This window comes from Brassica napus, chromosome A8 (genome assembly GCF_020379485.1).
Source record: "Brassica napus cultivar Da-Ae chromosome A8, Da-Ae, whole genome shotgun sequence".
Classification (NCBI taxonomy): domain Eukaryota; kingdom Viridiplantae; phylum Streptophyta; class Magnoliopsida; order Brassicales; family Brassicaceae; genus Brassica; species Brassica napus.
In genome coordinates, this window is record NC_063441.1 from 17,650,387 (window position 1) to 17,665,624 (window position 15,238).

The following is a 15,238-nucleotide window of genomic DNA, read 5'->3' on the forward strand; positions in this document are numbered from 1 at the left end:
ATTGGTGCGTTGTGTAGTTTCGTGTACGGCATTTTGTTATTTATTTTTTAACTTTTGTTTTTCCGTGTTGTATATAATGGTGATGAATATAACATTCGAAGTCACACAGCTTAATTAGGTTGATATAATAATGACCGGTGAATTCATGTGTTGATATTTTCATATTTTATTTTCGTAATGACTTGATCGACCATTACCGTTATTAACGCTTTCATATTCAAAAGCTGAGGTCTATGAAGTTGGTTAGTGTTTATTTAGGTAGTTGTTAGTATAGAAAAAATAGTATAAAAAAATATAAAATTTGGATTTAAAAATTTAAGAAGGTAGATATAGGGGTGTTCAATCCAGATATCGATTCGATTTTGGTTTAGGTTTTTCAGTTTTCCGGTATTTCATTTTTGTTTAAATAGCTATCATATTAAATCTATATTTAGTTTGGTTTGATTTGGTTTATATACCATTGTTTTTTTTTTTAGTTTTATACCAAAATACAATATATATATATATATATATATATATATATATGATTTTTTATATATGATTAGATATCGGGTTGTGCATAACATTAAAATATTTCGGTTTTAAGTAGATAATTTTTGTTACTATTTAAAAATTAGTAAACATATTAAGTTAATAATAATAATAGTTTATATATAGAATAAAAATAAGAAAATTAGTAATCCATAATATTATAAATAGCTAAATATTTACCATTTTTCAACAAAAGAGTAAAAAATATGTTTTTTTTTTAATTTGATAAAAATGAAAAAATAACTTAAAATATAATATGAAATTATTAAAATCAACATTTTAAGTATGAAAATTATATCAATGAAATAAATTATGTATATATTATTAATTATATTATATAATATACATATAATTATATTACTGTATTTTAGTTGTCAGGTTCATTCGTTTTGATCAGTTTATAATAGATTCTTCCAAGTAAACAAGAAGAAATACTGCATTAGTTATTCATAAAGTGAAATTAATGTATCAACTTTTTTATCAAGAAAAATAATTACAAAGGCTGTCTTTTGCTTGTCGAAATAATTTCCCATTATTTCAAAGGATAATTCATATTCTTTAGAAAGAAAAAAACCTTTATCAATAAAAAGGTATAACTAAAAGAAAGTTTAAACTAAACTACATTCAGGGAATATATTCCAATGCAGAAAATTCTTACGTGGTGTAGACGACTAGTAGTCTCATATGTCCTTTTTCAAACATGATTGCATGACCGATACACAAGTAAACAAAGAAAAGTCTATATTAGAGACACTACAATATTCGGGAAAATAATATGATATTATGATGTCAGTTGTCAAATTACGCAGCTATGTAGTAGACTCGCATCGTATTCCTCTCTCATATAAATTTTCATATCTTGACTAGATAGTAAATAAATCATGGTATACTAGCATGTGATCATAGTTTCTCTTCCAAATCGGGCCGTCAAATCACCCATTTGATTTAAATACTCTTGATAACTTACTTTTAAAATTATAAGCATGCATGATTAAGCTTAGATAATCTATTTTTTCAAAGTTCTTAAATATTTATATTTATACAAATGACTAATCATGTACACTCTTCAATTCAGTCCAGCATATCCTTTTCCGTGTTATTTTTGTCTAATCAGGATGACAATGATCTTTGACCAAAGGTTGGTTACTGACAACAAACTAATCAAAACATGCAACCCAACCATTGTTAATTGATTCAATCATTTATGTTTTGTTAGAAGGAAAAAAATGTTATAATTATGTATACTTAAGGAAAATATGCAAATGCTTCAAAAGGTAAATAAATACAATAGAAATGAGAAAAAAAGCAAGCAAATGAGTTATCAAAAAGGTAAAAGAAGAAAATTTGGACAAGTCAACTGGATTTTTCTAGCACGAGTGTCTTGTACCATATCAATTCTCCATTGAATAATAACCACTTATCATTTTCTCACTTTATCAGCACAAAGAAAAATACAAAAAAAAAAAAAACAGACCACAACAGAGAAAATCACACTCTTTATATAAGTTTATATTTGTTGTTCAGTCTCCTCATCTAACACTTTAAACTAAAACTTACACACACAAAATAAAAAAGAATGGAAGGAGGAATACATGGAGGGGCAGATAAATCAGCTTTCAGAGAATGTTTTTCTCTAACATGGAAGAACCCTTATGTTCTTCGTCTTGCTTTCTCCGCAGGAATCGGTGGTCTTCTCTTTGGCTACGATACCGGTAAGTTTCTTAATCTGTTATCTGCAGTTTCACTCATCTATATACACATGTGGCTCAAGTTTGATGGGCTTTATATATACATGCAGGAGTTATATCAGGAGCTCTGCTTTATATCAAAGAAGATTTCAAGACTGTTGACCGGGAAACTTGGTTACAGGTTCTTATATGTTTGTTTTTACAAACAAAAAAAGATGTGTTGAATTATGATTATTTTCTAGGAACTATTTTAACAAGATTGATGTGGTAATTAAATTGTAATGTCATCCCAAAACAACACAGAGACCATAGTGTCAAATCAAAGAAACCTTAATAACTTTAGGTCTAATCATTATGAAATACTTTGCAAAAGCCTAGGAAAAGGTTTTCAGAAATTTGGACAAGCATAAATAAAAGCAGATCATAAGAGTTTCAACTCTGTTTTACTCATGCCGTTATACACACCATGCTGTTTTTGTATTTACCGTTAAGAATCACGTAACTAACTACTCAAACGTTACAAACACACACTAAGCTCCAAATCAATTTTATGAAAAACAGGAAATGATAGTGAGCATGGCGGTTGCTGGAGCCATCGTTGGAGCAGCCATCGGAGGTTGGGCCAATGACAAATTCGGGAGGAGAAGCGCCATTCTCATGGCGGATTTCCTCTTCCTAATAGGAGCTATCATTATGGCTGTCGCTCCTAACCCGTCCCTCATTGTCGTTGGCCGTGTTTTTGTGGGCCTTGGGGTCGGTATGGCTTCGATGACCGCCCCGCTCTACATATCAGAAGCTTCTCCAGCTAAGATCAGAGGAGCTTTGGTCAGTACCAATGGGTTTCTTATCACCGGAGGACAATTCGTGTCTTACCTCATTAACTTAGCCTTCACCGACGTAAGTGATATTAAACAATTTATCATTTTGGATTATTCTAAAGGTGTTAATGTTCTGTTTCTCTTATTGTTTTAGGTGAAAGGAACATGGAGGTGGATGCTTGGAATCGCGGGAGTTCCAGCCCTTTTGCAGTTCATCTTAATGTTTACACTCCCTGAATCACCTCGTTGGTTATACCGCAAGGTATATATGAATGTGTTCAATATGATAATTTTAGAGAAAAATAGTTACATGTGTTCAAAAAAAAGGAGAAAAATAGTTACTATTTTGTTTTGAAACACTGAAAAACAGTTATTAATATGGCAAAATATAAAACAAAATCTACTATGGATTGGTTTGGTATCATTTCTCTAAATATTTTAACCTTTTAAAACCTACTTCCAGTTTACATTTTTGGTTCTATGAAAAATATACCCATAACAAATTGTATTTTTCATTCTAACATAAACAGGGAAGAGAAGAAGAGGCTAAAGCAATCATGAGAAGAATATACTCAGCAGAAGATGTAGAACACGAGATTAGAGCACTAAAAGACTCAGTTGAATCAGAGATATTCGAAGAAGGATCTTCCGAGAAAATCAACATTACCAAACTATGCAAAACCAAAACCGTTAGACGAGGACTAATAGCTGGTGTTGGTCTCCAAGTGTTTCAGCAGTTCGTTGGTATCAACACTGTTATGTATTATAGTCCCACCATTTTCCAGCTGGCCGGTTTTGCTTCAAACAGAACAGCTATTCTCTTGTCTCTAGTTACCGCAGGACTTAACGCATTTGGTTCCATCATTAGCATTTACCTCATCGATAGAACCGGAAGGAAAAAGCTTTTGATCATTAGTCTTTTTGGAGTCATTGTCTCTCTTGGATTGCTAACTGGTGTTTTCTATGAAGTGACTACTCATGCTCCTGCGATTAGCTCCCTCGAGACACAAAGGTTCAATAACGTTACTTGTCCGGATTACAACTCATCTTTGAAAGCACAAACTTGGGATTGTATGACTTGTTTGAAAGCTTCTTCTCCTTCTTGTGGGTTTTGTTCATCTCCCAGTGGAAAGGTAAAGTCTTCGAAGAACCCGAAAATGTTTTCTTTATAACCTTTTTTTTACTTTTCTTTTTTGAAAATGTTTTTTTTTTAACTTGAAAAACATTAGAGTTCCATATCTTTTTTTATATGATGAATGCAGGAACATCCTGGGGCTTGTTGGGTCTCTAATGATTCGGTTAAGGACTTATGTCATAATGAAAACCGGCTTTGGTACACAAGAGGATGTCCTAGTAATTTTGGTTGGTTTGCTCTTCTTGGATTGGGACTTTATATCATTTTCTTCTCTCCGGGGATGGGGACTGTTCCATGGATAGTTAACTCAGAGATTTATCCATTGAGATTCAGAGGAATCTGTGGAGGAATAGCTGCAACTGCAAATTGGATATCAAATTTAATTGTAGCTCAGTCTTTCTTGTCTTTGACTGAAGCTATTGGGACTTCTTGGACTTTCCTCATGTTTGGAGTGATCTCAGTCATTGCTCTTCTCTTTGTTGTGGTGTGTGTTCCGGAGACAAAAGGAATGCCAATGGAGGAGATTGAGAAGATGCTTGAGGGAAGATCTCTTCATTTCAAGTTCTGGAAGAAAAGATCACAGCCCGTTGAGAAAGGAAACCAAACTGCATAAGAGAACTCGATCTTTAAAGATTTCATTAGTAATATAAATAAGAAATCACATTAGACTTGTAACTTTGTATATGAAACTTGATAGTGACAGTTACGTGATCCCCTCTCTACCATAAAAATACTTTTATGAGTCAAACTACTAGAGGAAGATCCTAGAAGCTATATCTTTTACCATAACAGTGAAGTGTCACCAAAATCATTTTGATAAAGACCAATTAAATTACACAACCTCTCGTTTAACTATTGTCAATGGTGAATAACTCCTATGGTCATATGATACATTCGAGGTTATTTAACTTAAAATAAATAATTTTACATAAAATCTTGTCTTTTTAGCTGTTGAGGATGAAGCTGACAACTACAAGATTAAATGCAGATAACAAAAATATACTTGAAAGTTGAAAGGTAGGTAATTCCAAATGGTATTTTGCTCTTTTTGCATTAGAAATTTTCTAATATTAAATCAATTCAAATACGGGCAACTAAACTGCTACTGAGGTTGTAAATTTGTGCGTTTCTTAACTCGGAGAAACAAACCAATTATGTTTAATATAATAAACATTCGAAAATACATTCAAGATTCAAGAGATACATTGGAGTAACTATGTATTTTGGAAACAAAAAGGTGAAATTCGATGTGAAACAAAATATTCTGAATGTGCATCAATAAATGCCTTTAGACAGCGACACGTGCCTGGTGCCTCACAGTCTCGAGCCCGTCGTTAAGCACTGTTACCACCGAAACCCAAATATCACCTTCTTTTTGCATTGGTCTTCTTAAAAACCATTTTTATAATGGAAGGCACACAAATATTAATGCAACTCTGGAATAAAGACATCTGATTATAGAGACGTAACAATTCCCATTTAGGGAATGTATTTGGTTAGTTAGTCCAAGTGGGGTTGTATTCGTGTGAGATGTTGTTTTGGTTTGTTTTTATTCAAGTGGGTTCAAGCATCAAATTGTTTAATATGGATTCGGTATACTTGAACTTGGATTGCTTATATAGCTACAGTTCAAAAGAATCCATGCTTAAGGGAGAAAACACAGTTTTATTGAATCAGATTTATCTGAAAAGAGGAAAATGATAAGAATCAGATTTTATCGCATGCAAGAAGTGAAGTTTATGCCTTATCTGAAGATCATGTGTCCCCTTAATTAATCCCATCGACATGGCCTTTTTCACTACTGATTTTAAATCAGCGTGAAACATGATGCAATTGTATGGTTGTTGAATAGATAACAATCCTTTAACGAATTTAGACTAAATATTTGCATCAATGATTAAAATATCGATGTACCTCATGCAGTAGCGGTCCTGACATGGAAAGACCACAATCAATTTTCTAAAAGTTGACCTATTTTGTATATTCTTAACTAAAGTATCATAAATATATATCAATAATTTGTTTTAAAAAGGCTGGTTTTTTCAAGTTTTTTGGATAGACCGGAAGCTGGTGCTTGGTGTGCTTTCCATCAGGGTCGGCACTGACCTCGTGGAGCCATAAATTAAGGAAGGGTCCTTTCTCCCGGACATTTAAAACTGGAAGCGCTAGTGTAGGATATGAACTGTTACAACTGTATATTTGAGCACCATGAATTTGTCAGTGACTTTTCATGTATATTGTTCGTAGCTGATAATGCCAATCCCACATATTGGTTAGGGCAGCGTTTTCCACACCTTCAGATTAGTCTGAGCCTGCTTATTATAGCTTTTCTATTTTGTTTGTTTTATCCCCACGCTAAGTAATTCGAATTGACTTTGTATGTTTGGACATTCTTCGTTTTGACTTGTACATAAACTCAAAAACATGTGATGGATATATCAATCTCTGATCTAAGTGGGTATATACATTTGTTTTTTTTTCTTGAAACACCGATATACATTTGGTTAAAACATGTAGCAAATACAGTGTAAATAGTAATTACCCTTTAAAGATTTTTCCTAATAAATTATTTGCACTTGCCTTATTCTTATTCGTATTTCATCTACAAAAACACAAACAAAGAATATATACCTATGTGCTTATTCCTAGCTATTGTCTAATCAGATTTTATAATGATCTTAGAATAGGACATGGACTTTGATTAATTATTTGAGCAGGTTTCTCATGAATATATAATATGAATGAAGTAAAGAAATAAAGAAGAGAGAAAATAATCTTATTTTGTTTGAGATATTTTAACACATATTTGAAAATAATCAATATTTTTAAATATTTAATTTATTTTAAAAAATCTATATTCACCAATGCTGATGGATTAACATAAGTGGATTAGTTGTGGACTATTTGATATCCCAATTGTAATTAGGTAAACAAAGAATGGCAGATTTGTAAAACCGAAAACTAAAGAAGGGTAAAAGAGAGAAAACAGCATAACGAAAGTACTAAATGGTCCGAACAGTGCACTTGTATTCCTTGTCCGAAGGCTACTGTGGATATTTTTCTCAAACAGGTAAATAATACTTTCTCTCTCTAGCATCTCCCTCCGATTCCCATTTTCGCCATTTTTCTTTCACTTTCTTGGCTGATTTTCCCCGAAAAAAAAAGAAAAACATTATAAACCCTCACCACAAACTCCCCTGAAAACGAATACTTGATGCTATATTAAATGACCCTTTTGATTTAAATATTTCAGATCTGTGTATCTTCTTCTTCTTAAACCACTACGCTTATGATGAGGAGATCTGAGTTATAGAAGAATCATACCAAAGACTGGGAGAAAAAAGCTAATGAAAAGAATCTGAGAAGGAAATTTCATTTATAAACCATCTTCGCAGCCATTGTTGTCCGACAGTGAGCTTGGACAGTTGACACCTGTAATCCAAGTGAGTTTCTCTTGTTGGTGATTTTTGAGGCAAAACCCTTTCTCTCTTTTATTTTCTTTTTAGGATTAAATCTATGCTTTATTTATTGTATCTATATTGTTAACTTCTGTGATTGTTCCATTTTTAGGGCAAGCTTTTAGCTTCTTGAACAAAAAAAATCATTACTCAGGTAGTCAGGTTCTTCAACTAAAAAAAAATATATTTGTTATTCTTCAACTAAAAAAACTTATGACCAAAGCTAATAATCTTTGGAAGTATCTTTTTTTTTATCAAACAATAATAATTTAGGGTTTCTGAAAAGGCTCTTGCAGCTATGAAGCTATACATATACTATGAAACTGAAATGCTACGAACATGAATAGGTTTTGCAGATCTACATATTAGTATAAATTAATTAATTAGCTGACATTAATCTTTTTATATATATTCAGTATTTCAATAGCAATGACTTTAATTTCTTCTTCCTCTTTCTTTTTACAGATTCCTATCACTGCAACATACTCAGTCTTTTTTGGCCCTATCGTCATAGCTCTGCAACTGTTTCTCTTCAGAGAGAGAGAGTAGTGAAGGCTTAATTACTATCTTACTTGAAAAGCATGAGAGTAGTGTTTCAATGGAAGACGACGACGACATTGAGACACAACAACAAACAAGCAGAAAGCTACAGAGACTCTCCTCCGACAAAACTGAAATGAGGGACTGGAGCAATCCATCGTCTCGGATCATTAGGGTTTCACGAGCTACCGGTGGCAAAGACCGACACAGCAAAGTCTTAACATCAAAAGGGTTAAGAGATCGGAGGATACGTCTCTCCGTCGCTACAGCGATCCAGTTCTACGACCTCCAAGACCGTCTCGGGTTCGATCAGCCGAGCAAAGCCGTTGAGTGGCTTATCAACGCGGCTTCTGACTCAATCTCCGATTTGAATCCGATCGATACGAACTTCGAACAGACGCTTTCGCTGTCTAAGTCGAGCACGTCTGAGAGCTCGTTGTTGTCTTTGTCGAGGACAGAGAGTCGTGGCAAAGCGAGGGAGAGAACAGCTAAAGACAAAGACTTGCAAAGCTCCTTCACTCAGCTTCTCACACGCGGTTTAGACGAACCGAACCGGAGTTGGACCGGTGGTGGTTCTTCTGATTGTTTCAACCCGGTTCAGCTCATACCGAGCTCCTTGAATCATCGTCAAGAGCCGTCGTTGAATCATAATAATAGTCAAAACCAATACTCTTTTTTACCGAACTACAACGTTGGAATCTCTTCTTCTGATTCTCCCGGAGCATCCGGTTGTTACAGTAGTAGGGGGACCCTTCAGTCCAATTCACAACCACTCTTTCTCAACAACAACAGCAACATTAATCAAAGATCGATATCTTCGTCTTCTTCTTCATCGTCTCCAAAGGACAGTCAAAGCATATCATTTTTCATGGCTCCGCCTGTCAACCACCATAGTCATGATCAGCTTCCAGAGGCTTTTGATGGCCGGTTATATCTCTATTACGGTGAAGGAAACCGGAACTCCGACGATAAAGGAAAGGAGATAAGATAGTACAGCAAAAATGTTTCATTAATTCCATCTTGGTTAGTACTTTCTATCTATTTTACAATGTCAATCTTTCAAGAAATGGATTAGTTAATGTAGTAATAGTACCATGTTGTTTGCTTTGGGTTCTTGATCTTGTAAAAGAAAGATGGTTTATTGAGGCGTGGGTGGGCATTGAGTCTTATCTTTATTTGTGTGTCTTGAAGTAAAGAGAATGACATTTCTAAGATTACTAATATGATGGCATGTGGATGTATTTGAAAAGAGGGCTTTCATCGTCTGTGTTTGTCTCCTCATGTGTTCCATGTTGGGTTCCCTTCTTACTCAGCATTCACTTTGTTCCACTTGTTGTACTTTCTTGTTTCACCACGTATTGTCACAATTAATTTAACCAAATTGACTGATTGTTGCTTTTTGATGTATCTGTTTGATTCAATATCATACTCCCTCCGTTTTTTTTAATATAAGTCGTTTTAGAGAAGTTTTTATGTTCCCGTTCTAAATTATATGATGTTTTCAGTTTTCTATGTAAAATTTATTAACATTTAATGTTATATAACCAATAATAATATACTTTTTATTTTATTATTGGTTGATTTGTAGTTAGGTAAATAATTAATGATGTTTTTGTTTAAAAATAAAAAAATTAATTTACGTGCACAATTCTAAGAAGCCTTATATTAAAAAACTAAGGGAGTATATAATAGGAGTATTCACCTAACCTCTTCACCAATCATGCAAAGCGAGTTTCCAATTGAACTCGTCTGGAGGCAGGACTGTGGAAGTTTCTTGTGAGACCGAAGAAGGCAATTGTACAAGAGTGCATGTACAATTGCCTTCTTCGGTCTCACAAGAAACTCCCACAGTCCTGCCTCCCTACGAGTTCAGTTGGAAACTCGCTTTGCATGATTGGTGAAGAAGCATCATGTGTCACAAGCCAGTGAGTTGTTGCAGTTTTTTGCAGAAAGACGGTTGTGATCTCTCTGTTTCTTCTCTTTTTTGTTCCTTCTTTCTCCAATATATGTGGATCTGTTTGCTTCCACCATCTGGAAAAAATGTCATTGATAACACTGTTAACACCTTCCTAGTGTGCAATACTCAATGCAAGTTTTATTCGCCTTGGCATCAAATGAACAACATTTTGGGAGAAACTGACTAAGGTCTTGTAGATCACATGTAACCCTCAGCACAAGAAACACGATCACCCAAATAAAAACAATTCAAAGAACATGACCATAGCCAAAACGTAAACCTCAGGCAGGTTCTTGTATCTAAATGATAATCAAATATATTTGAATTCAGATCATAGAGGGAATCTAATTTAAACACTGTAAAACAGAGCAGAAAAGCACATTTTTTCTTGAGTGGTGCGTAATACCTGAAACCATCGTAATGCGCAAATCAAAACGAGTTCGATTCCAGACAAAGCTTGATCAACATCTTCACCGCAGTCCCAAACGGCTCATCAAACGCATCAGACAACCAAGAAGCATCACGCACTTCCTTGTTTCACACTCGACCTAATAGCCACCAATGTCGCACCTTTCGGAACAGTACTATCTGTTAACTCCAACTCCGACGCATACCACAGCCTCAAGTTCAAATGAAAGAAAACATGTAAAACTTTCATAAACCTCAAAAACTCGAACTTCAAATCACTTTAATATACCAAGCCCGTCATCCATAAGAAGACATAAAATGTCTGTGTCATCAATCCCCTGTATCTACAGAGTACGAATGATTTGCTCGTGTACGTAGTCCCGTTCTCTGGAGACTGGACCGTGTTTCATGGGGAGAGCGTAAGAAGGCGCAAAGTTTTGTCGCTGCCGTGTTTGTGTTCTTGCTCTCCAACACGGCTTATTTACCATCATCAAATATATATGGTGACCATTGCATTAGAAGATTTGGAAGAGTTTGTATTATCCTCGCCAAGTTTTTCCATAATGTACAATAAAACATATATATATATATATATATATATATATATATATATATATATATGCGTTACGCGTGTACATGCTAATGTTTATATATGCTTGAATTTTTTATTGAAATGTTTCGTTTTAGTTTCTTGACATATTATTGTAATCGATTCACCGTAGATACGGCGGAGCATATGTATCATGTCTATATCTTTTCCCAGGAAATTCGTACGGAGATTGACATCTTTTTTTTTTTGAAAAGGCTTTCAAGATTGACATCCTTTATCTTGTTTTATCTATATTTTACAAAATCTAAATCAAAGTGGCAAATTTTGTATCCCCTATTGATATAAGATAAATTGTTTCAACTGGTAACGTACCAATAGTTAGCTTAAAACGTAGTATGTTTTTCTACAGATAGTGATATCTTTGCTTTTTTTTCTCACCATAATTTAAATTACATGATATCTATATTAAATTTTCGCAACGGATCTTAAGTTAAAATTAAAAATGGTTAATATTGTTTATACTTAATGAAAAAATAAATTAGATAAAAAACGAATTAAATATAGATAAGATAAATGATTAAAATTAAGAAAAATAAAAATTATTCAAAATCTAAAAGATATATTATAAAAGAAAAAGATAATTCTTATATATTGTGTTGTTATCCAAAAATTACTATTTAATAAAAATTATAATTTAAAGACAGGAAACACATAACTAAATAGTTATAAAGCAAAATTCTTAATTTTATATAGTTGAAAAATAATATTGAATGAATATAAACAATAAGTTATCATTGTAGTTTTTAATTAATAATTCATGTATTAATATTTAATTAGTAATTCGTTTGTGCATGCATAACTCCTAGTATAATAATATTTAATAATAAAAATTAACTACAACTTTTTATTTTAATTCAGTTTTTGACAAAACTGAAAGAAAAAAAGAAGCTTTTGAAACATTTGAAGCCTTATCTAAATCCTGTTTTTTTTTTTAAATTTCCTTCTTTAGTTTTTGCTGGGTCACATATTATATCGTCTCTTTTATTGAGGCTTGAGAAAGAGAATGTTTTCATGTTTTAAAGGCTATCTTGGGACTTTTGACACTCTTCTACGTTTTTATTTCTTCTTCTTTGGGAAGCAAATAGTCTTGTTCGATCATTTCAATATTTTAAGATAAACCGCTCTATTACTACATAGCAACACAACTAGTGGAACTATACTTTCATATATCTGGAGATTGAGATGATTACATTTCTGAGTCACCTCCTACATTCTTCTGAGTCACCTCCTTCCTGCCATTATTTCGTTGTCCTACAAATACTTGGGCTCATCCTTTTTCTTTATCAAAATGAAAAGCCCATGATTAAAAAATTAATTTACAACGATGCTATGGTATGTAAAAACGCAAATGGGCCAAAACCAAGATACCAAACATGATCTTTTTTTGTGTCACCTGGTGCCACTAAACATGTTATCATATTTTGGCAGCTTACTTGTCAAGAGTGATGAATAATACTATTGGTAAAATAAATGTGTATGTGTTATTAACTTATTATTCTTCATCACTCATCACATGTCCAAGTTGACAAGATCTTGGAAACTGTTTGGGCACTCAAAGTTCTCTATAAACAAACAAAAATTGACATATACTGCTCTTTTTATTAGAACTGACCACGGTAGTGACCTCTGTAGCTTCATAAACCAAAAAAACACCAAAGTGGAAACAAGAAAAAGAAGGTTGGTGGTCATGCCTATTGGTAATAAAAAGAGAAATAGAATTGATGTTCTCAATAAATCATATGATTTGTTTCTTGTGTAGTTAATCTTCACATGTATTCTGCCAACAAAAGACGATTGCCATGATACCATGTGTGGGTAAGTAAATTACTTTATTTTATGAAATGTAAAAATAAAACATGTTATCAAATGATTTCTATTAAATTTAAACTCCAAAGAGATAATTTCGAAAGTATTTTACCAACTAAAACCTTTTAAAAATGGAGATTTTTGCGTTCATCTTTTTCATTATCAAAATGGAGAGCCGTAGGAGAGCCCATTACGGACAAATACAATTTACAATGATGCTAAGATAAACATTAAACATAGTGTAAAAAAACGTAAAATGGCTGAATGAAAAAGTTTTAAGTAATTGATTCAAGTCATAAAATAAAACATGTTATCAAATGATTTCTATTAAATTTAAACTCCAAAAAGATAACTAAAACCTTTTAACAGTTGAGATTTTTGCGTTCATCTTTTTCATTATCAAAATGGAGAGCCGTAGGAGAGCCCATTACGGATAAATACAATTTACAATGATGCTAAGATAAACATCAAACATAGTGTAAAAAAATGTAAATGGCTAAACAACCCAAGATAACACACATGATTTAATTAGTAACTAATCAACTTTTGAGAATCCCTTCCTTATACCATTGATGGAGTTGCTCTCATGTTTTGGCAACTTAACTTGACTAATAATAGTTTAGGTAAAAATAAATGTGTATGTGTTATTATTCGTTTGACTAAAAAAAGTGTTATTATTCTTAATCACTCATCACCTGTCCAAGACATCAAGTTGTAAAGATTCTGGAAACAAGTTGGGCACTTCGATTTCTCTATAAACGAATAAATTGACATCTACTGCTCTCTTTATTAGAACTGACCACGGTAGCTACCACTGTGGCTTCATAAATCCAAAAAACACCAAAGAAGAAACAAGGAAAAGAAGGTTGGTGGTCATGCCTATTGGTAATAAAAAGAGGAATATAATTGATATTATCAATAAATCATAAGATTTTTTTCTTGCAGTAAGTAGTCTGCCAACAAAAGACGATTGTCATGATACCGTGTGATGGGTAAATAACTAGTCATTACTTTGTTTTATAAAATGTGAAATAAAACCAGTTTTTTTTTTGTCATTGAAATAACTTCCAAAAGTTTGATCTCTAAAAAGCTCAATGCTCTGAGAGAAACAAAGAGAAAACAAGCAAAAGATAAAAGACATACACCAGTAGGTGCTTAAACAAAAGAAAAAACCTAACAAAAAGAAATGAGTTTTTGAAGATATAAATGGCTTCATATTCCATTAGGTGAAATAAAACCAGTTATCAAATGATCTGTATTAAATTTGAACTTCAAAAAGAAGAAGGAAAGAATTACCATAGCATTTTACAAAATAGAAATCCGTTTAACAATTGTTTAGCCGTTTATCAAGAATGTTTCTCCTTAGTTTCAAAAAAAAAAAGAATGTTCCCTACCCATAACTGAAAGTTGTGTATATTCTTGATTGTTACTATAAGCGAACTTTCTTATTCAAAATTACAAATTACAAGCGATCAATATGTGTCTTTTGTAAGGTGTTTTCTACGACCAAATCTAACAACTACCATTTACTAAACCACTATCCATATATAGTTGATTAATTGATTGAGTTGTGTACAAAATTTTGTTGAAGGCTCGTAAATGTTTTTTATTATGTAAAAGACTTATCGTGTGTCATATAGTATCTGCAAATATGATTTCTTTCAGTGTGTATTTCATGCGTTACATAGTTAACCAAAAATGGAGTATGGTGTACCGTGGGAGCTAAAAAAAATTACAAATGTAACATAAATACTCTCATTACAAAAAAAAAAAGGATAATTTTGCCATACAATAATATATCTCGATGCATGCAACAATATAATTATGTGTTGCATGCACAACCACTATCCATATATACATTTGATGAAGTTTTGTAATTACAAAGAAAGTCCCTTCTTTTTTATGATTTTTAATACGTTAACAAATGTTGTGACCACTATCCATATATACATTTTTAATACAATAATATAATTTTTATTTGTAGTAAATTAATTTCTTTCAGTTTCTAGTCACATTTTAAGATAGCATTGCTTTTATTGCCTTCAAAAAAATGTTACGTACGTAGATTAATATTCCTCCTGCCATTTTCTCTTCGCTTCTATATATATGCCTCCCTACAACCGTCAGAAACCACACCTATCGATCTCTCTTTCCCTCTCTATCTATCTATCTAGCTCTCTCAAAATGTTCAATGCATCTCGGAAGGCAGTTATGGACCGGGTTAGATCCCAATTCCTCACAAGGTTTGAAACAATGGTGAGGGAGATGCTGTCGGACCATCCTTTTT

At 32.8% G+C, this 15,238-nt stretch overlaps 2 protein-coding genes across 4 annotated transcripts; both read left to right on the forward strand.

The window, feature by feature from the left end:
- Positions 1-1,976: 1,976 nt before the first annotated feature.
- On the forward strand, positions 1,977-4,903 carry LOC106361592 (probable inositol transporter 2). Its single transcript, XM_013801369.3, has 6 exons — positions 1,977-2,243; positions 2,330-2,400; positions 2,781-3,116; positions 3,192-3,299; positions 3,568-4,170; positions 4,300-4,903. Exons 1-6 carry the CDS (start codon positions 2,108-2,110, stop codon positions 4,783-4,785), a joined length of 1,740 nt encoding a protein of 579 aa, XP_013656823.1. The 5' UTR covers positions 1,977-2,107; the 3' UTR covers positions 4,786-4,903.
- A 2,299-nt stretch (positions 4,904-7,202) lies between these two features.
- On the forward strand, positions 7,203-9,613 carry LOC106361594 (transcription factor TCP24-like). 3 transcript variants are annotated; one of them, XM_048737914.1, is made up of 4 exons: positions 7,203-7,242; positions 7,426-7,615; positions 8,096-9,193; positions 9,423-9,613. In XM_048737914.1, the coding sequence occupies exon 3, from the start codon at positions 8,229-8,231 to the stop codon at positions 9,159-9,161; it is 933 nt and encodes a 310-aa protein (XP_048593871.1). In that variant the 5' UTR covers positions 7,203-7,242; positions 7,426-7,615; positions 8,096-8,228; the 3' UTR covers positions 9,162-9,193; positions 9,423-9,613. The 3 variants fall into 3 exon arrangements, with proteins under 3 accessions (XP_048593871.1, XP_048593870.1, XP_048593869.1); XM_048737912.1 differs by lacking the exon at positions 9,423-9,613 and adding an exon at positions 7,743-7,784 and having other exon boundaries at positions 7,206-7,242; positions 8,096-9,344; XM_048737913.1 differs by lacking the exon at positions 9,423-9,613 and having other exon boundaries at positions 8,096-9,344.
- Positions 9,614-15,238: the final 5,625 nt, after the last annotated feature.

Bases quoted from the DNA above. Each gene is read 5' to 3' on its own strand.
- LOC106361592 (XM_013801369.3), top strand. From the start codon at position 2,108: ATGGAAGGAGGAATACATGGAGGGGCAGATAAATCAGCTTTCAGAGAA. The intron at 2,244-2,329 runs GTAAGTTTCTTA...ATATACATGCAG, and splicing joins TCTCTTTGGCTACGATACCG to GAGTTATATCAGGAGCTCTG. The intron at 4,171-4,299 runs GTAAAGTCTTCG...TGATGAATGCAG, and splicing joins GTTCATCTCCCAGTGGAAAG to GAACATCCTGGGGCTTGTTG.
- LOC106361594 (XM_048737914.1), top strand. From the start codon at position 8,229: ATGGAAGACGACGACGACATTGAGACACAACAACAAACAAGCAGAAAG.